The sequence below is a fragment of the Trachemys scripta genome, chromosome 1, assembly GCF_013100865.1.
Source record: "Trachemys scripta elegans isolate TJP31775 chromosome 1, CAS_Tse_1.0, whole genome shotgun sequence".
Taxonomy (NCBI): domain Eukaryota; kingdom Metazoa; phylum Chordata; order Testudines; family Emydidae; genus Trachemys; species Trachemys scripta.
The window spans coordinates 152,582,622-152,604,623 of record NC_048298.1 but is presented as its reverse complement, the minus strand read 5'-3'; the positions used below and the strand labels follow the sequence as shown (position 1 = coordinate 152,604,623).

General features: G+C 40.3%; 1 protein-coding gene across 3 annotated transcripts in view; it reads right to left on the bottom strand.

The window, feature by feature from the left end:
- Positions 1–22,002, bottom strand: part of TFG (trafficking from ER to golgi regulator) — a 35,043-nt gene that overhangs the window by 4,371 nt on the left and 8,670 nt on the right. For 2 of the 3 annotated variants that reach the window (XM_034790153.1, XM_034790143.1), the window contains exons 4-7: positions 17,155–17,238; positions 11,254–11,400; positions 9,512–9,679; positions 5,385–5,525 (exon numbers count right to left, since the gene is read on the bottom strand). In XM_034790153.1, the coding sequence (XP_034646044.1) occupies positions 5,385–5,525; positions 9,512–9,679; positions 11,254–11,400; positions 17,155–17,238 (540 nt within the window). The remainder of the gene's footprint in view (positions 1–5,384; positions 5,526–9,511; positions 9,680–11,253; positions 11,401–17,154; positions 17,239–22,002) is intronic. The other variant, XM_034790157.1, reaches the window with a different exon arrangement.

The window sequence follows — 22,002 nt, the reverse complement described above, 5'->3', positions numbered from 1 at the left end:
TTCTAAGGAGAATGGTACATTATTCACTCTAATCTCATATTCCAGACATCCTTTAGCATATTCAGCTTGCTATAAGCCAAGATTTCCAAGAGGCCCAGGAGTAAACACTTTTAAAGAAAACCATACGCATAAGATCAGAAGTTCCATTTTAATATTTTTATTTGCTAAATTCAATGCTGTATTTCAGTTTTCTTAGGCTAACTTTGCACTTTAGTGTTTGCTTTTTTTTTTTTAAATCTGCTATTGAACACTGAATCAGACTTTCCTTGGTCTGTGCTCTGTTCAGCTTGAGGGGGGGTCTACTTTTCAACCCTCCTCCACTGCACAAATACTATGCAAAGAAACCACCAAGGGTGTGGCTGCCAAGCCTCATGTTTGGCTTAGCTTTGACAGACACGCTGACAGCACTATGTCCACTACATGTTAGTGTACCATTTACTATTTCTGCTGCAAAAATCTGAGGAAAACTGAAAAAAGTAAAATTATTAATTTCTGTACCTTTTGAGCTATTCCATGTGAAGACTAGATCAAGAGTCACAATCACAAGAACTGGCTGTAAGCCTCCTCCTCCAACAGCATACAATTTTTATATCCCTCCACTTTTTAAAAAAAAAGTGAAAGGATCAATGCTATTTACATTCCAACTCTGTAGGCAAAGTCCACAGAAAAAAATCCAACAGTAAAATCTCACATTTTACAACTCCAGTATCTGCTGTCTTGTGCACATTTAACAAAAGGGGAGTCTCTCATTGCCAAAAGGAAAATAAACGCTAAACTCTGGACCGGGGATGGGAAAAAAGGAGCAAAGCTATCAAGTGGTCTTGAATCTATGTCATGTACAGGGGTCGGAAAGGTTTTCAACAACAATTTACATTCCCTATTTTGTGGTCTCTCATACCAAGCTAAAAATCTCAGCGAGGGAATGGACAGAGAAAGAAAGTGGAGGCTCTCACCTTTACAGATTGGAAGAAAATTAAGTGTTAGTCTTTACCTCCTTTGTTTAGTGATAGCCTAGGAAAGGGTTTTACACTGACATTTGTTAACACTGTGGAATTAGTCTGCTAGTGACCGTTTGTTTCTAGGGCACTTTGTCTAAGACAATAAGTGCTCCATATTCAGAAATGATGTCACACACATCCCTCAGTTATCAATAAAAATCAGGTTGTTTGAATTAAGACCAAGAGTTTGGTTTGGTGCAGAAGTGCACTAGCTAAATGAAAGGGAGTGAATAAAAGAAAGATACCTCTTTCCAAATTCTTTATGCAGAGAGTTGCTCCCAGCTCCACTCAGGATTACATCAAGTAAGATAATACACATAGCAGGGGAAGAGAATCATAAGAAGAAACGACAGAGAAGAACCTACTGGCCATCTTTTAAAAAGTGGATAGTAGAAAGACAAAGAGACCTTTAGAAACATGAGTACTGAGACACAAGCCAAAATAAAAAGCTCATCTAGGGAGGGAAGCTTAAGGAAGTGGCTCTGTCATGTTCCCTGATGTTGTGGTAGTTGTCATTAGGAAGAAAGCTTCTATTTTCTTCTTTAGCAACATTCCTTCTTAGAGACCCTTAAAATACTTTCTAATTGGGAGCCCTCTCACTCATCATGACACTGATGAGGCCTCTCCCCCATCCCATTCTCCAAAAAGGCTTCTACACCATTCATGTTGATGGGGAATGGGGAAAAATAAGTTAAACCTGTCATCAATCATTAAAAGTTACATATGAGGAACTTAAAAGCATTTTTTCTTGTCTCAGTCCAAGAACCTTAAAAATGTAGTTGGGAACAATGTGAGACAAGTAAAAGGATAAGAAACTAAGTAGGGTATTTGATGAGGCTACTGGAGAGAGTCTGACCTCTATCACCATTTCAGATCAAGCCCTACATGTAATTACTGAAAGCCTTTCCTGTCAGACTGCTGTTTGGTAGGCCACTTGAAGGAAGCTGGTTGTGCCTGTACAGTTACTAGTGACTATATCAGAAATGCAACCACTGGCACCTGGTGCGAAAGCCAAGAATTGCCTGGACATGGAAAATAAGTTCTCACTTCTAGAGTGATCCCTCCAAGGTTGAGGCACCTTGGTGAGAAGTATGAGAATGCTTATCACCTGTTCTGTCAACAGAAAATGTACTGGATTAAAAAGGATGGGGGACTCGAGAGGAATCAGCAAGGAGTATTTGGCCTCCAGAAAAACTGCTGCATAAGTATCATCTCACTATGAAATTTCTATGATTTGTAGAAACAAGATAAATGAAACTAGTGAAAGTAAAGAGCCTAGTGTGGGCATACAATTACTGAAGCTATATGAACATTCTACTATGACCAGCCTGAAAGCAAAGTGCTGCACAGCACAAATGAAAACACTAACCAGTTAAGCATTCTACAGTTTCACAGTCCCTGCATTTGTTATAGATTTTCTGAGTTCAGAGAGAGCTGTTTCACGTTACTTTAGACTACACCTGGCACAAGATAATATCTTATTTGTATAGCATCTATCTGCCAGGAAGATCCTGAAGTGCTTTACAAACTTATGATCTATTAGTGCAGGATTCACTTTACTCACCACTAAAATGCTGGCACATCTGCATAAATGAATCTCAGTTGAAATCAACAAAATGCTTAATGAAAATTTCCAGTAAGAAAATAAGGAATGACTAGAAATCAAGAACTCAAAAATCATTCACAAGTCTCAGCACCCAAAATAATCCTATGTTAGAGTCCATTTGGTGTATAAGAATGACAACTACTTCAATATTTCAAGTACAGAGGATGTGACAAATGTAGACTGATGAAACTGAGGTAAATAAATGTGATGGAGCAATTTAGAGATATAACAATAACAATGGAGATGGTGTTTTAAATTGAAACAACGTTTCAAATTGATCTGCAACAGAAACATTTAGTGCCCTGTTGTAGAAAACAAGAATATAAACAAAGGAAAAAGAATTCTTACTATGCTTAGTTGGAAAGAAACCAAATGATACACCACTACCCCCAATAAAAGTAACTCAGTTTTTGAAAGTAGAAAACACTATTCAAAGCTTTCACTCCCATCAATCTAATATTTATATTGGAAATAAAATAAATATTAGCAATAAAGAAAGTAACCATTATTTGCAAGTGGACAAGGCTCCTTATTTATGCACCGAGGAATGAGCAACAGTACACACTAATATTTGTGACGACCAAAGTGCAATACCGGTGATATCTAACCTCTTCCCAGTGACCAAATTAACTAGAATCCTATTTTGAAAATAAAATTGTGTGAAGAAAATAAAATCACCTCCATTCAACAAAATAGGAGAATTTGGAAGAGGCAAGAAAGGACTTAAAATAAAAAACTGGAAGTTTCAATAACTCTTATACATGTAATGAAATATAAATAGGTCTGTAAAAAAGATGTAAAAAAATATATGAGTAGTTTAACGAGAACAAACTCTTGTATTTGTCTCAATTTAATTTTGGTAAATGATATCAAGAATGTGTGTTCCACATGCTTCTAAACCATGATACATTGTTTTAAAAGGTATTCCTACTATGAACAATTACCTATAGTGGGAAAACCCAGGATTTGTGATGCAGTTTTCATTGTGTCTTCTGCCTCTCTCCAACATGTCAGTGAGTGATTTTTCACTCACTTGACATTGACAAATGACACCAGTTCCAGACCTGTATTAGCAATTTAAAACCTTTACCTTGTTACTTAATTCTATTTTAACAGTCAACATGTAAAAACCCACACCTTGTTTTTGTCCATTTGACTTCCTTTCCCACAAAACTGCTGACAAAGTAAGTTGTTAGCAGCCTAGAGTTAGGCTGTGCTTACTTTTCAGTTACATTTCTGGCTGCCAACAAAGACCTAAAATCACTAGTGTCCAAAAGCATCTACAGCACAAGTCCCAGGAGCCAACTACTCAAACAGAATCATCAAACAAAAGGATGAGGCTGGAAGCAACAAACCAGAAGTGTTCAGATGTTTGTTGAGCTGCTGACTTGGATTCAGTAACACCAAAGTGTTAATATTTGGTTAATATTAATGAACAGCATATATTAATATATTGTTTCCAATCCACACACAAAGTGACACTTTGTAATTATATTATGAGCACTTGGCTCTTATCAGCCAATTTCAAGTTTACTGATGTCTCTCCTTGGTTCTATGGGTACCTTACATATTTGAGTCCTAAAATCTTCCTTGCTAGTCACATGATATTAGGTTACCTTCATCATCTTCTTTAGTATTTGCTACACTCACCTGCTGAACACTGATCTGTAGATTGCAATATAAAGTAAAACAAGGATGCAATTCTGCCCCACAAGTTAAAAAAAAATCAAATTAAGAATATTAGAGAAAGATCTTTAAGCTGCATCTTAAAATAAAGATGAAGTAGCACAGCAGGTCCTTCCTGGAATAGATTTCCATCAAAAGGGATGACACGCATGTTTGGCGTGTCAGTGTTTTTGCAAGTGACAATGTAGAACCAAAAGAACTGGAATATGATGGAGATTTCAAGCATGTGTATATTAAGTCAAATCACAAAAAGAAGGGCACACGGTACAATACAGGGCTTTGAATGCCAAAGTCTGGATCTTAAACAGAATTTTTAAAAGCAAGATCTAAGTAAGACATTTGAAGAAAGTTAGCAGGATAAGAACTACAAACCATCACAATGGCTACATGATTCTGAACCAGTCATTGGGAGAATTATTGGTAGATCATTATTAAGGCCATTACAATACTCTATCTGGGACATAACCATGTAGTATTATACAATCTATATTAAAGCATTAACAGCTGAGCTGGCCTGGATTTTTGGACAGGAGAGTAAATTTGTCTCTGTCCTCTAAGGAACATGCACTAAATGACATAATTTGCACGTAGTGTATAATTGCTTACTTTATAGTATACTGACCAGCATTTCTAATAGATTCCCCCATATTTACTGTAAAAGTAAGTGACACATACAGCACGTAAAGTAACATGTACAAGTTAGACTTTCAAACAGTTCTAATATAAAGTTTGACATCTGGAATAGCTAACATTCCTGTCACTTTTTACAATGACATTTACATCTGCACTAATTTTTCTACTGAAGTGTTAGTCATTACTGTAGTAATGTTCCTTTCTATTATTTTTCAGTACCCTCTGGCTTTTAAGACAAAGCTACAGCACCATCTACTGTTCTAATATTGAATCTTTAAAAAAATATATTCTGATGGGGGGAATCGTGGCCTTTAGAGTCTGATATTCCTTAGAAGATTCCTAGTCATATATAGTATTAGATGTGCAATTTAAAGTTCTACTGTAACCTTTTAATGTAAAACATGACCATCCTCAATTATTGAAGTCTGACTGCAATTTTCATGATGCAAGTTACTGCTCACCTTCCATCTGACCAGTTGGTGGCTGAGTTCCTGCATACGCTGGCTGCTGCGGCTGAACCCCAGGAGGATGGGCTGCAGAAGAGGAGGAAGCAATGCTATCAGGTGTTCCTGAACGTTCGTCTACAGGGGCACTGGGTGGTCCTGGGGGAGCAAGAGAATATAGTAAGCATGGGAAATAAACAAGCAAAAAGATTTGATGATCTTAAACTTAATATAATGTCTTTTCTGCATCAAGTACTTTCCAGTTTTGCACAGCTTTACATTTGAAAAAGTTTAAACTCTACTTCACAGCACAGTATATGCAGTCTAAATTCAAAACCCAGTCTACTTGGAAAATAACTGCTGGGGTGATTTACCATGATTTCCTAGAGTAAATATGTATTTGATTGGTAAATGGGGGGGGGGTATTTTTTTCAGTATTTTGGGGTTTCTATGCCCAGCCAGGATATAGCGTGTTTCTGTCTGAAAATAAACCTGCCATGGCCTTTTTTGAAAAATATAGTGGGGGGAAATAGTCACTTGGGTGCTAATGAACAGTTTGAAGACACAAAGACTAGGTGGATTCTGGATATTTTAAGTCTGTAAAATGCTCTGGAATACCCAACTGAAAAAAAAACATATAATTATGTACATTTTGACCTGAGGTCTGCAAACTAATGACCCAATCCTACCAACCCAACGCAGGAGTAGTTCCACTAACTACAAAGGGACTGCTTAAGGAGCTTAAAGTTGAGCACATGCCTAAGCGTTTGCAGGACTGGGACCTAAAATGTAAATATTTGTTGTGTCTTAAAGGCACTCATGCAATATGCTTCCACTGACACAAATGTGATAAGTATTTTTCAGTTTTACTTTCACATTCCACAGTTTTAAAAATTTGAAACAAAGATGTCCCTTTCTGCTGGCTTCCTTGTTTATGTAGTGGGATCAGCACTTTTGCTCTACCAGCCCTATATACATCAGAAGCTTTCAATGGCTCCAGCAAGAGCAGGGAAATTTTTCTAATTTTTATTAAGAAGATAGCTTCCCTGTCATCTATACAAAAAGCACAATAAGACCATTCAAATATATTGTGCATTTGTTCCAATATGGCTAGCAAAGTATTTTATAATCAATATTTTTATAGTAACAGTAAGAACCTCTCTCACGTAATATCTACCCAGCTCACAAGGCTGCTCAAGAGAAAAGTAACTTCTAACTTTAAAGTGATTTGTTATACAGCAATTTAGTAACAGATTTGAGAGCCAAAGTGCAAAAGACTTACAGAAAAGACTGCATGCTCATTTTTTCCAGAATATAGTATATTTTTATGCCTACTATAGCAAAAAGGTAGTACATTGTTCTAACATAGTACATCATCAATAAACTTGGCAGATTTTTTTTTATATAATTTCAACTGATAATGTTTATTTTTAAGTTTTTTTAGATTTCTATCTATTTATATTTTCACAGTTGCATGAAATTACAGGAGGGTCAGACAATATAATGAGAGTAGACACTGACCTTCAAAAAGTTAAAGATTTATAAACAATTAAATCACAAATTGTCATTGTCCCATGTCAAAATATGCAAAATAAACATCCTTAAATCAACAAATCATCTTTTAAAACTATTCATTCCCTAGTCCATTTGTAACTAGCCTAATTCAAAGAGTCTAAATCTCTGGATTTTGACTCTAATAAGTACTCAACCAGCATTTTTCTTACTTTGCCTAATTTTTTTTATCCGTTTGTGTGTATACAGTGAAATCTAGGTTTACTGACATTTACCGATAAAAATCTAATCTTCCAAACCTAATTATGAGTGGCTCCTGTTCTTGCAAAGATGTTTAATCAATCTAAACGAGTTGTGTGCCAAGCAAATAGAAGTTTGCAAAGCTGCACTGTAATATTAAGATGAAGGCTTTGTAATGCTATAGTATCACCTTTATCTGATGACAGAAAAGCAACTCTGAAGAATTCTTACCCAGTTATATTAGTGGAAAGAAGTTAGTTATTTCAGTTGTTCATACAAAGCCAGTTCACGAGATAGGTCTAAGCTATTATCATTTTTAAGATTGCAGCTATACACTGGCTCACCACAACTTTTACCATAATTTAATTCTCTAATTTTATTTCTAATTAAAATCTCTTACCAATATTTTCATGCAATTCTTGAATTAAAAACTTCTAAAGTTTATCCTCACCATGAGTAATAAGCAGCATAAATGCCAACACTGAACACTATTGGTACTTGCTCCTGACAGAAAAAAAAAAAAAAGGCTTCTACAAGACATTCCCATTGGCCAAACACAGCAAAAACAAGTGCCAAGGACACACGCTTTATAGCAATATCAAGCAGCAAATAGCAACAGTTGATCATGTTTTCTAGTCATCAGTATGCATCAGACACATTTTTTATGAATTACTATAAGGCATCTACAACTATATGGAAATACTGCCCACGTTTTTATGATTATTTTAAAATCAATGATTAGTTACTGGATGCCAGTATTTATAGAATACTGTTAATGGTCTTAATGTGAAGGTCTGGTTTTAACAGTATCTGTCCACTCTTGTTTCTAACAAGTAATGGAGTTCTCTGCCATCTGCACATGAATATGGTCAATATTTCCACTTTATTTCTTTGTTCAGAAGGAGTCTTAAATAAAAATCCTTTTGCTGAAGGACTTCATTAATCCTAACAAGAGGATATGTTAAGTAATGAATAACAGCTCTAAAATGGAAGCTTATAGAGCTTACAGGAAATGACGGTCTTAGTTTGGCAAATTTTTTTGGCATAAGGAGAAGAATTTGATTCCAATTTTACTTCATATCAAATTACAGTTTAGAAAGGGTTGAGTGAGCATGGACAAAGGTTTTCTTGCCACTTTAATCAATATAAAAATGGGCGATATTAAGTTGTTTTGAATTTAGAGCACCCACATTAAATGCAATAGATGTTTGAGCCAACAAAACAAGAAATTTCTAAATTAAAAAGCCTAAACTGAGCTCCCACAACTTGCAGTTAAATCACTGAAACTCAGTGCAGGTGGTGGCCCTTACAGGATCTGGCCCCAAGGTTGCCACTTGGCTCTTATAATCCCACATAAAGGATCATCAGAGCTGTAAAATCTAGATACAGAAAACAAACCTGTAGACTGACAGCCTAATTTCAAATTTCAATGCTGTTGTGTGGTTGTTTGAAGTTACCTTAGTTTTCATATAGGGGATTTAAGATGACATTATGTGTATTAATTTCAACAACATCTGACATGTCTGAAGCAGCTGACGATGAAGTGTAGTCAGTATTTAGTACCTGTACTGTCCTACTTTTGCACTGATTCTAGCTCTGAAGGTGCCATTGCCATAAAACTTAATTTAGTAACAATGCTATGATGAACAATGACGCTTAGCAAATAAATTGGCAAATGATTGCTTCTTTTGTTATATCCTTTAAACAAAATTTAGTGCTGGTAGAAATTAAGGATAATCATTAGTAATGTTTATTTAAAATAGTAATAGGGAGGTTTGCTGTTTTTTTTTTGTTTGTTTGTTTGTTTTTAATTCTGACCAGTATTTGCCACTCTACATTGCATTTTTGTGCAAATGCGTGAAACTCTGAAAGTGAAATGGACTCAAAGCTCACTATAAATGAAAGTGGAAGAGAAAAGTTTATCTGGAAAAAAAAGGGAAGAGTTTTTTTTGTTTGTTTGTTTAAATCTCTCACTTAAGTAACATCAATAGACTGAACCCCTTAGGCCTTTAGTTTAACGTGCATAAGCAGGTGCAAATCCTTGGATTTAAATACAGTTGTGCCCACTTATTTGTATAGGCCCCAAACTTTCTATTAATAGTAAGCTGACTGTTTTAGTTTAAACTACTGTAAGCTATTTTTGCTCTCCACATAACTAAAAACGATGCAATATAAATTTGTTACATATATTCCATCAGAATTTGTAAGCCAATTCAACCCAGGCAGTTTAAAACTGCCATATGATGCAACTCTGTAAAAACGAAGTACTGAATGGAAATAGTAACCTAACACATTCATACTATGAAGTCTTTATTTCAAAACAAGACTGAAGTTTTAACTGCCAACAATGAAAATCTGTTGCACTTTATTTTCAATAAAATATATATCCTTACCCGACACCTGATCATCTGTCAGCCCAAATGCTGACATGACATTTTTGCTGATTTCATCTTGATTTTTTAATGGATCAAAAGCAGACATACTTGCTGCTATAACTTGAGTAGATGGCTTGACAGAAGAGTCAGTAGCAGCAGGTTTTTCTTCACTACCATCAACAGCATCTATTAACACAGCAACAGATTTGTTTCTGTTACATACACCAATTAAGAAGGCTTATCAATCTGAAGTACCATTCTGTGACAAGAAAACAGTGAAGTTACATGTTCCATGGCTGCTCATTCATTTTATTTTATTTATATATAAACAAAAAACATGCACAGTAAATTTTAAAAACTGCTCACACAACTTGAAGTTGATGTCAGAATAACTGGAGAATGAAGCTTATCTAGATACCCACTAAAGAGGTCAATAGAAATTAGTTCAGTCTTAACTCACTTCTGAAGCAGAATGTCATAGTACACAAACTTATTTAGATGGTAAGCTCTTTGGGGGAGGCCCCATTTTTGTTCTATTTGTACAGCGCCAAGCATAGTGGGTTCCTGGTTCCTGACTGGGGCTCTTAGGCTGTATGGTAATACAAATAATAAAAAAACAGATTCCAAGACTTCTACCCCCACCTGCAGCAAGTGCCTGCTTTTCTAAATTATCCCTGCATAGGACAGCAACCAGAGAACCCCCAATGAAGCTGCCCAGAGGGAAAACAGTCAGGGGAGGTTCCATATATTAAGTGTTGTCATTATTGTGTCTCTGATTGGGCATTATTATTATATTCCTCAAAGGAAGGTTCAGTTAAGCTGACTAGTGAGATACAGTTCTTCATACTTATCAAAATGAAATTGCAGTACCCCCAGAAAATCCATGTGTCAGACACATTGCTGCTACACCTCTACCCAGATATAACGCATCCCGATATAACACGAATTCGGATATAATGCGGTAAAGCAGTGCTCCAGGGGGGTGGGGCTGCGCACTCTGGCAGATCAAAGCAAGTTCAATATAACGTGGTTTCACCTATAACGTGGTAAGTTTTTTTGGCTCCCGAGGACAGCGTTATATCAAGGTAGAGGTGTATTAAGTAAAAATGGAGCAACTACTTAGGCTCAGGTCTTTTTCTAGGGATTAGTAGTTGATGCTTCAAATCAACTTCTCCCAGCTGGCTATTAATCCCCATAAAATGCCACACACCCTCACAATTGCTGCTTAAACATTAATATTTGTTTTGTTTCATATTTAACAAACATCACATCTTTTAGGCATCAGAAAGGCAGTGTTATCTAAAAGACTGGGCAAAGGACTAAACCAGGGATTCTCGAGTTCCAAACTTGGTTCCAAGCAATGACTGGGTAAAAGTCATTAGCTTTCCAGCCTCCACTACACACTCTCCTTCCATCTGCAAATTAAGCATATTACTACTTACCTAACTTACAGGGGAGTTTAAATGATCTAAATAATATGTAAGAGTACTCTGAAAGATAATACTTGATATCTTCAAAGTAGCCAGTTAGGAAACAGTCAGTCAAGGTTTCTTAACTTGGTACAATACCCCTACTTGTTAAAAGACTTTAAGCCAAGCACGGTAATTAACCTTAAGGCCACTAGCAAGTTAAGTTTCTAAAACAGCAACTGAGGACCAGTCTGCAGACTGAGAGAATTAGGCAAGACTCCCTTTTTACAGTAGGTAAGAGCACACAGTTTGACTCAGACAATTCTTTAACAGTAAAAATGCCTGACCTACCATTTTCAGGCAGGCTGGTGGAAAGCCCTGGTTCAGCAGGTGGTTCCAAACAATCCAACAAGCGATTCACTTTGTTGCGAAGTTCTATCAGCTCTCGACGGAGATATTTCACCTGATTCGATTCTAGAGGTCTTGGCTGCCCATTAACTATAAAATAGTAATTAAAGAAATGAACTCTGAGGGAACATAGTAACAATTATTTGTGCAGGCACAGGTTAAACAACTTTCTTATACAGTAGTATTGCTAGATGTCAAGCATAAAGAAGAACATCTGTCTCTCTCTTTTGTGGAAGGGAGTTTAAAAAATCAAGTGTACTGTAGGCACTGTAGGTCACGAGTGAAAATAGACTATAATCTCACTCTGGTCCAAAAGGCACATTTACCACAACCCAATTTGGCACCTTATTGCATATTACCAGAGCTGTATGGAGAAGTTTGCATATACCAGCCTGCAATATGCTTAGGTCAATCAAGAATTCATTCTTTTTCAGTTACCAATTTTTTTCTAATCTTTCAGTTGCAGCAATTTAAGTGTTAATTGTAAACAGCAGGTAAAAAAAATGTTTAGTCATGTTTAAGTTGGCAGTGTCCCTTAAAAGAGTCAGAAACAGTTTACAAAATACAAACTAACATATTCTAAAGTCTGTGCAAAAAAGACAGTTACCTTTTCCGTAACTGGCGTTCTTCGAGATGAGTTGCTCACGTCTATTCCACAATAGGTGTGCTGCTCGCCACATGCACCGGTGCCAGAAGTTTTTCCCATAGCAGTACCCAGAGAAAGCGTGTAGGAGCTGGATTTTATAATGTACTATGAGAATTAATGTATGATTTGATTTCATCTTGTCAGCCACCCTTTTTGAATAGCAGAAAGGAATGACAGACCAGAACAATCCTTATGACTAATTATGGTCATCCTTTTGTTTTAGAAAAAGTTATAAAGCTACTATGGTTTCCTATATGTATTACAAATTAGGAAGTAAGAGACAGGATTCTCTATTGTGTCTATGTTAAGTAGATTAGAGGAACATTGAAGGCCTGGGTCTCAATATAAATTGTCTTGGTTATTGATTGTAAAATTTAGACAGGTTTAATTTGCAATGCCCTGTTGCTCAATATAAAATACTACTGTTTGTATTCTCAATCTGTTTGTGTGAATGAGGAATGTATGCATTAGAAAAAGATAAGGTGTGAAGGCCATTGTTATAGCCAGTCAAGGAAGAAACTTGAAGAAACTTAAAGGACATCAAAGAATCATCAACACGCATCCATAATGAAGGGCAGATTGACGACCCTGAGGTAAAGGCTGGCACCCCTAAAGACAATTGATTAAATCGGAACAAAGGACAGGATGACCCTCTCGGAGGTGTATTGGAATGTTTACACCAATTAAGAAGTAACTGGTCACAAAGTGACACAGCAAAATCCATAGGCTTCAACAGAGAAGAAAACCTATAAGAACAGGGTGCTTTGCCATAGGACTTTGGGTTCGTCTTGCCACACACCAGGAGCATCAGATTGCGACCGATAGAACCCCGCTCCCCTCTGCGACCAATCTGGCTGGCCACTAGATTGATCCAGACTCTGGACTGGTACCTATAAACATCACTGCAGAGGTAGGTAGGTAGGTAGGTAGGTAGGTGGTGTGTGTGTGTGTGTGTGTGTGTGTGTGTGTGTGTGTGTGTGTGTGTGTGTGTGTGTGTGTGTGTGTGTGTGTGTGTGTCTAAAAAGCATATGCTAACTGTGGTATTCTCAAACACTGTGTATTTACCTTCCTCTATAAAGATCCCGTGTGCTTTGTATGAGCATAACAAGCGCCCTAGCGACCCATGGAGTGGCACCTCCATGGCGCGGTATAAGGGGTGCTGCGTGCTCCCCCCACCCTCAGTTCCTTCTTGCCAGACAACTCCGACAGAGGGGAAGGAGGGTGGGATGTGGAATAGACAAGAGCAACACAACCCAAAGAACATCAGTTACGGAAAAGGTAACTCTTTTCTTCTTTGAATGATTGCTCAGGTGTATTCCACAATAGATGATTCCACTGTTGGAGGTGGGAAGGAGTTCACAAACTCTTGGGATGGAGAACGGCCCTGCCGAACCTGGCATCTTCCCTGGTCTGAGACACAATCGCATAATGCGAGGTGAAAGTGTGAACTGAAGACCACATGGCAGCTCTACAAATGTCCTGAATGGGGACATGGGCCAAAAAAGGCAGCCGACAAGGCCTGCACTCTAGTCGAGTGTGCCTTCACAATTGGTGGTGGAGGGATTCCTGCCAGGCCATAACAGGTACGGATGCACAAGGTGATCCAGTTGGAGAGCCGCTGAGTGCTTGGAGAGCCCAGAGAACAGGAGACATGACGCCCTTCTCATGGACACCGTGGAGGCCATGAACCGCGCAGCCGTGTCCACTGCATGCGAAGCTGCCTGCAGGGTTGCCCTGGCAGCCGCTGTGCCCTCCTCCACCAGCGCTTTGAACTCCTTCCCATCGCGCTTCTAGAGGGAGTCCTCGAACTTGGGCAGGGAGCCCCACAGATTGAACTCATGCCGGCCCAGGAGAGCCTGGTGGTTCGCCACCCGTAACTGGAAGCTCGAGGACAAATACATTTTTCTTCCAAATGAATCCAGCCTCCTTGAATCTTTATTTTTCGGGGTAGGGGCTGGTTGGCCCTGCCGTTCCTTGTGGTTGACCGACTCGACCACCAGGGAGTTAGGAGCAGGGTGGGTGTATAAGTATTCATGCCCCTTGGTGGGTACAAAATACTTGCGTTCCGCTCTATTAGAGATGGGAGCCAACAAGGCCTGGGTTTGCCACAGGGCATTTGAAATTTTCACCGCCCCTTTGTGGAGAGACAAGGCCACCCTGCCTGGTGCCGAGGAGGACAGTACATTAAACAGGGAGCCCAAGGGCTCCTCCATCTCCTCTGCTTGGAGGTGGAGGCTTGATGCCACCCTTTTTAAGAGTTCTTGGTGGGCCCTAAAGTCCGCCTGCGGGACGGAGGGAGGAGGGGCCGTAATTGCCTCATCCGGGGAGGGTGAGGAGGCCGGCACGGTACTTTGTGTGTCCACCGGCACCGGTGGGTCCACCACCTGGTCGGTCTCAGAGCTTGGTGCGGAGGATGTATGTCCTACCAACTCCTTCCTCGGGGGTTTGGAGAGGGAGGCTAATGGTCCTTCTGAGGCTCCGGCCACCAAGTGAGCTCCCATTGGGGCTGAATCAGGGGCCACGGTGCCCATTGGTACCATTAGGCCAGCCACGGGGCCCGGTGCCACTGAACCTGGCCCATTGATGGATGATTACAGAGGGAGGCCAGGCTGACATAAGACCTGCCACTGTGTCTGGACCAGGAGGAGCAGCGATGCCGACCACAGGACCACGATCCTGGCGTGGAGGACTGGTACCATTGGTAACAGCCGCTCCACGATTGGCTCCGGCAGGTGGACCCACAATGGTGAGACGCCAGCGACAGACACCCGGGACTGTGGAGGCGGTGCCGTGGCAGGGTCCTGGAGTGGGACAATGAACAGGAACGACATTGCTGTTCGTGCCGTGACCGGCTGCGATAGCCCCTTCGAGACGAGGACTTTTGGTGTCATTTGCCTCGGTCCTGTTGGTGTTCGCTCCTCGAGGTGGAGCAGTGTGGAGAGTCTAGGTCAGGCGGAACCCAGCCAGACAGCCTGATGGGCATCGAGGGCAATCCACGTGGGCTTTGCCCTGGGGCAGCGAACATGGTCAGGAACGTTCCCTTGACTGAGACCAGTACCGAGCCGGGGGTGACTGCAGAGATCCCAGCGGCAGCTTGCCTCTGGAGCTCGGGGCCGACATTGGCGGTGCTCCTAGTACTGGCATGGACATAATATCCCGGGCCGCCTGCAGGGCCTCCAGTGTGGAGGGCATCCGGACATCTGGGGAGGCCTGCTCAGAATGTGCCGGGCTTCTCAGCTCGCGTTGAGTCAGAGGCCTAGAGGCCGGTGGGGATCGAGTCTAGCCTGTCCTGGGTTTACTCCAGTGCTGCAGCGAAGGCGGCCTTTTACTAGCTTTCTTGGCACGTCCCGTGGACAGGGAGCAGTGCCGACTAGTCAATGGCGCCGAAGGGTCACCGCACACTGACACCGTGGTGCCTACTCGGAGCAGCGAACCAGGGCCAGAGTCAGCACCGACTCCATCAGAATAGCCCGGAGACTAATGTCCCTTTCTCTCTTGCTCTGAGGCTCAAATGACTTGCTAATCTTGCAGCGATCGCTGAGATGACATTCCCCCAAAAAGCGTAAACAGTCCACATGCGGATCACTCACTGGCACAGATCGCCTACAAGTGTCGCATGACTTAAACCCGGGGCACGAGATATGCCCCGGCCCGGGCGCTCTAGCTAAACTAAACTAACTACAGGTACCATACACTGAACGAACAAGCAGTTTTGGGGACGAGCTGCAGCCAAGCTGGAGCAGAGCAGTTCCAAAGCACCTTCCCTGGCGGCAAGAAGGAACAGAGGGTGGTGGGAGCGCACCGCGCCCTTATACCGCACCATGGAGGCACCACTCCAGGGGTCAGTAGGGCACTCCCCTATGGGTACTGCTAGGGGAAAAACTTCCAGCACCGGTGCACATGGCAAGCATGCACACCTATTGTGGAATACACTTGCGCAATCACTCGAAGAAGAAAAGATTGTGATAAGAACTTACATGTAAGAAATGGTTTGCTTGAACAAGCTTTAAAATGTACTTTTTGAACAAAAAATTTTCCACCACAACTCTCTCACATTTTTCTGTCCACTTACGGTATGTCTACACAGGGATAAAAAAGCCCTGGTCAGCTGACTTGGGCTCGCACTCTGGGGCTGAACAATTGCTGCATACATGTTCAGACTCGGGCTGAAGCCCAAACCCTAAAACTCTGTGAGGGTGAAGGGTCCCAGAACTCAGGCTCCAGTCCGAGCCCAAACCCCACAAGCTCAAGTCAACCAATCCAGGCCAGCCATGGCTGTGCCGCAGGTCTTTTATCCCTATGTCGATATACCCTCTGGATTCAAACTCTTGAGATATGCTTGCAGTCCCACAGTTTTCCCTCTTAATTTAAGCCTAAAGCATCACTGGAGAAGGCCTATTAACAGTGGAAGCAGAGAGAAGGTCTATATGCACTGCCAGCACCAGAGTGACTGCCCTCTGTGCTCAATTCATTTTCCACTGTATTTCCTGAGTGTGTGCGCATGGGACAATACAATTATCACAAATCAAAATGGAAAAGATTTCTACTCTTTCTGCTCCACAATAAAATTAACAAAAGGACAGAATGTACAAAGCCAGTACCACAGTAGTGCTCAAGGACTCATTATGTCTCTTGACAGAAGGGTGCTTACTGCTGTATGAGCACTATATCTCAAGCCTACTAGTTGCCTGAACAGTGGCCATTGGCTGAAAAACAGCTCCTTAAAGGGACATGGTCAACTTGAAATCTATTCAATTTTTTAAACAAGAAAATGAGTTAAGAATTGTCTGTATTATACCTGTCTGATGCCCCCTTTTTGTAGTTTTATAACCACATTTTATTATTTCTAATGCTTCTCTGTCCTACGTTGCTGTCTGGAAGAACCACACAAACCAGGGAAAGTGAAAGGCTATATGGGGAACACAATGAAATTCCCTAAACAAGATGCTCTGCCAAATGAATTAAATAAAGCTGCAAAAATATTTCTCCTTCTAACCTGCAGTTTCTGTAAGCTTAGATGTCTCTTGTAACAGTAGGGAAAGCTATTTCAGGCAGCAAGGCAATTTTTAAATGTATTGTATCCTTTTAATTATAAACAGCCTTCATGGAAGGAAATGTCATCAGCATACAAAGGAGAGCGCCTATTGCCTGAATTAAAAAAAAAAAATAAAAAAGATCCCCAAAACATTTGTACTTACCAAACAATGTCAGTTTAAGTATCCTACTGCACTGAATTGCAAAGGAAAGATCGGAGCTATCAAAAATTGTTATAAGATCTCCATCTGTAAAGAATTTTTAATAAATAGTTAATATTGAACAGTAACACAAAAAGGCCCAATGCCCATCTATAATTCAAATTCCCGTTTAAAGTAAGATGTTTGCTTTCTAGAAACTAATCATAACTTGTTAAATTTGGTTTTAAAGCAACTACAAAAAAATTGTTATAGATTACATTACAAACATGGTACATGACAAATACAACTATGGGCTAACGTAAAAGCTTAAAATGCACAGAGTTAAGAACAATTTTTTTTTTTAAATAACCCCATCCTTTCTTAAGTCTCAATGACATGACCAAAGGTAATTTATAATTTGCAATTTAAATCAGATTAGGAAAAATATTCCTTCCACCCAAATTATGAGACTGAGAGATATTAATCAGAGAGCATTTAAGAAGTCACTAAGGTAAGTTTGGTGGTACTTTTTTTTAGCCACTCTAATTTTAATATGCTCAACAGTGACAACTTGTTAGTGGAATAATCCATGCTAGAAGGATATTCAAGTGTGCTTTGTTTATTCCAGGGGTGGGCAAACTTTTTGGCCTGAGGGCCAAATCGGGGTTCAGAAACTGTGTAGAGGGCCAGGTAGGGAAGGCTGTGCCACCCCCAAACAGCCTGGCCCCACCTCCTATCCGCCTCCTCCCACTTCCCGCCACCTGACTTCCCCCCTCAGAACCATCCTACCCCAGTTCTGAGGGAACAGCACAATAGACTTCTACTGACCACTTATCTCTTCAGCATCCTGACTGTGCTTCAAAGAAGGATTATAGCCAATTTCACTACTGCCAGCACACACACACACACACACACACACACAGCACAAGAGAAGAAAGTGGAAGAGAAGCCATAGTTGCTTTGGGATCTATGAAAAAACCTACAGTCTCCTCCCAATGTTCTCTCCATAGTGAAGGCAGAGACGTACAAGTGTGCATGAATTCTAAGTTTCTCTCATTTTTTAATCACATAAATAACTATTAAACAAATCAAGCTATACAGATAGTTTGCATCTGCAATTGTGGTGGCTGAATGCAGAGATTGGATGGTAAAGTTTCTGCTTAGTCAAGTATCTTCTATTATTTAACCAAGGTACAAAATGGTTATTTTCAGAAAGAAGTCACAATATATATAGATCAAGGGAAGAGCGTGAAAATTTACTGTGGGATAAAGGCAAAAGGATATTTCAAAGATTTATTATTGAAATGAATATTCATATTCAAGCCAACTTATGTTCCCCTCTCTCCTGTCACAATGTCCCAGCCTTACAAGTGAAAAAAATTTGTAACATTCAATGAACATCTGACAAAAGCATTCATATGTAGTTATTCAAAAGTTTGAGTGTGGAATGGCTCCTTTGCTAGGACAGCTATTATGATCTATTGGGTAAATACATGTTTAGTTCTGCCAGAACTAGTAGGGATTATGGACAATGAATCAAGGAGAGGGCACAAGAAAGGAGCAGTGAGGCCCAAGTGCAACTCTTTCATTAACAAGAACAGGAGGGAATGAGGCAGGTGTCTGACCAGCTCCCAAGTCCTTGTTCCTTTCCTGGAGAGAAGAGAGGGAGGGGCAGAGAGGTTGGAGCTACTTTTGCTTTTCCTGGATGGGAGGGGGGAAAAGGAGCAGAGCCACAAGGCCAAGGAGGGAAGGAGTTCCAGGGGTGCCCTGAAAAGAGGTAGGGAAAACCCAGTTTTTATTGGAGCAGAACGGAGCCCAGAATTCATTAAGGGAATATGACCTGAGGATATTAACTGAGGCAGGGAAGAGGCCAGAATCTTATTTATTTATTCGTGGATTCAAAGACTCTAATGTCACAAGGGACCATTAGATCATGTAGTCTGATCTCCTGTATATCTCAGGCCATTAAATTTCAACCAGATACCCCTGTACCGAGCTAAATAACTTGTGTTTGACTAAAGCATATGTTCCACAAAAGCAGCCAGTCTTGATTTAAAAACATCAAGAGACTGAGACTCAACCACTTCCCTTGGTAGTTTGTTCCAGTGGTTCGTCACCTTCACTGTTAAAAATGTGCGCCTAATTTCTAATTTGGGTTTGTCTGGCTTCAGCTTCCAGACGTTAGTTCTTGTTATGCCTCTCTCTGCTAGATTAAAGGGCCCCTTAGTACCTGGTATTTTCTTCTAAGTGAAATGCATACTGTAGTCAAAGAGTCACCTGCCGTTTTGATAAACTAAACAGACAGCTCTGAGTCCCTCACTATAAGGCACTTTCTACAATCCCTGAATGGCCCATTTCTGTATCATCTCCACTTTTCCAACATCCTTTTTAAAATGTGGAAAGCAGAACGGTAGGTAGCATTCCAGTATCTGTCTCACCAATGCTACAGAGAGGTAAAATCACCTCCCTATTCCTAGTCATTACCTCTCCTGTTTATTCATCCAAGGATTGCATTAGCCCTTTTTGCCAAACACTGGGAGCTCATGTTCAGTTGCTTGTCCTCTAGGAACCCTAAATCTTTTTCAGTCACTGCTTTCCAGAATACAGTACCCTATTCTGTAGGTATGGCCTGCATTCCTCGTTCCTAGATGTACAACTTTGAATTTGGCTGCAATAAAAAGCATTGTTTGAATGGGATAGTTTACCCTGCAATCCAGATTGCTCTGTATGACTGCCCTCTCATCATTATTTATCACTCCAATCTTTGTTTAAAATGCAAATTTTATCAGCAATGATTTCACATTTACTCCCACATCATTATGAAAAAATGCTGAGTCGTGCCTACCACCAATCCCAACAGGTCTCCACTAGAAGCAACCCAACTCAATATTTCCCCATTGACAATTACTTTTTGATCTCTGTCAGCCAGTTCTTAATCTATTTGACATGTGTTTTATTGATATTATATAGTAAATAATTAATCATACTGTTGTGTGACAGTTATATGTTTAACTGATAAAGGCAATCTCAAAGAATAAAATCAGGTTTCTTTGACCAGATTTATATTCCATAAAACCATGCAGACTAGCATTAATCATATCCTTTAATTCTTTATCAGCTGAATCCCAGATCAGGTTTTCCATTATTTTGCCCAACGCTGAGCTCAGGCTAACCACCCTATAGTTACCTGGGTCATCCTGCTTGCCCTTTTTCAATTCTGGTAAAACATTAGCATTCTTCCAGTCTTCTTCAATTTCCGCAGTATTTCAAGATTTATTAAAATCTATCATCAGGCCAGAGATGATCTCAGCAAACTCTTTTAGTACTCTCATGGGTACATGTCATCCAGGCCTACTGATTTAAAAATGTTTATCACTAGTAGATATTATCTAACATCCTCCTAAGTTACTATTGGACTGGAAAGTATGTCATCCTTATTAATAGGAGTATATCATCCGGTTTCTTTCCAAATTCAGAACAAAAATATTTATCAATACTTCTGCCTTTTCTGCAAACAATTTTACCCTGTCTATCTAGTAACGGACATATACAATAGCTAGAATTTCTTTTGTTCCTAGTATATTTAAACACCTCCCTATTGTCCTTAGTCCTGCCAACCATGGCTTGTCCTTTAATGTCCTTAGCTTCCCTTATTAAATTTTCTCCACTTCATAAATTCTAATTTATACTGATTGAAATTTCCAATTTCTGCCTTAACTTCACTACTGAATCTAGACAGGCTTTTTGCCAAAGTTGTACTCTTTCTTGTGAAATTGTGGAATTTTGGCCATCTAATAAACTCTTGTTAAAAAACACCCAGTTTTCATTCACATTTTTCTATCTAAATTTTTCCTCCCAGTCAATTTATCTCATAATTTTCCTCATCTTTGGGAAATTAGCCTTTCTGAAGTACCAAGTTTATCTGTTACTGATTGAAACTGTCCTCTGCCCATATGGAATACGATCAGGTCATGATCACTGGTCCCTATGTACCCACCAACTTCCAGTTATCGATCATGAGGAGGCAACTCTATTCTGGACATGTTGGATGCAATACTTTTTGTGTTAGACAACCATCTATAATTTTTAGAAATTCATGTTTTACTGCTGACTTCATGAGCTCTCCACCATATACCTCTGTAACAGGCTACACTGGCCTTTAAGCACAGAGGGGGCCAGAGAACCCTGTTTCAGGAAGGCTGTAACAAAACAAAAAAAAAAAGGGGGGGGGGCGCCTAGAAGTGGCCGAAGGCAGAGCAAGAGAAAGGAAGCAGTCCCAAGGGAATTAGCAGGTAGGGAAAACCCAGGCTATGCTCTCTTTAAGGGCCTAGGACAAGGGGGCCTGTAGTGTAGGGTACAGCAGTGCTTCCGTCTCTCTCAGCCAACTGAGATGAACAGGGAAAGAGGGCTAAGGACTCCTGATCCCAGATGAGAGAGACTGTCCTTTAGTCCGGCCCCAAAAAGAGAGATATGAACTCCTGATCCAAGGAATGAACTCTAACTCAGCCAAAGGAAGGAGAAACTGTTTAATTAGCTAACCCAATCCCGGAGTGAAAGTGTTTTTATCCTAAACATGCTCTGAGATAGAGCTGTGGATTCCCGAGGCAAGGGGGAAGAGGCTGCTTTAGTTGTACCCAGCTCCAAGAGGAAGGTAATACCCTACTATCCTAAAAGCAGGGATCTGAATAGTACATTACCCCGGGAAAAGGGCTGTAGACTCCTGGAAAACACAACTAATAGAGTTATTACCTGCCAAAGAAACCTATGTGAATCCTCACACCAACCCCAGAGGGCCCTGAACTAAAAAGGCTGAGAGGAAAACTGAGGCAGGGCACCATATCAGGACATGCGGGGCATGCTGAAGGCGGCCAC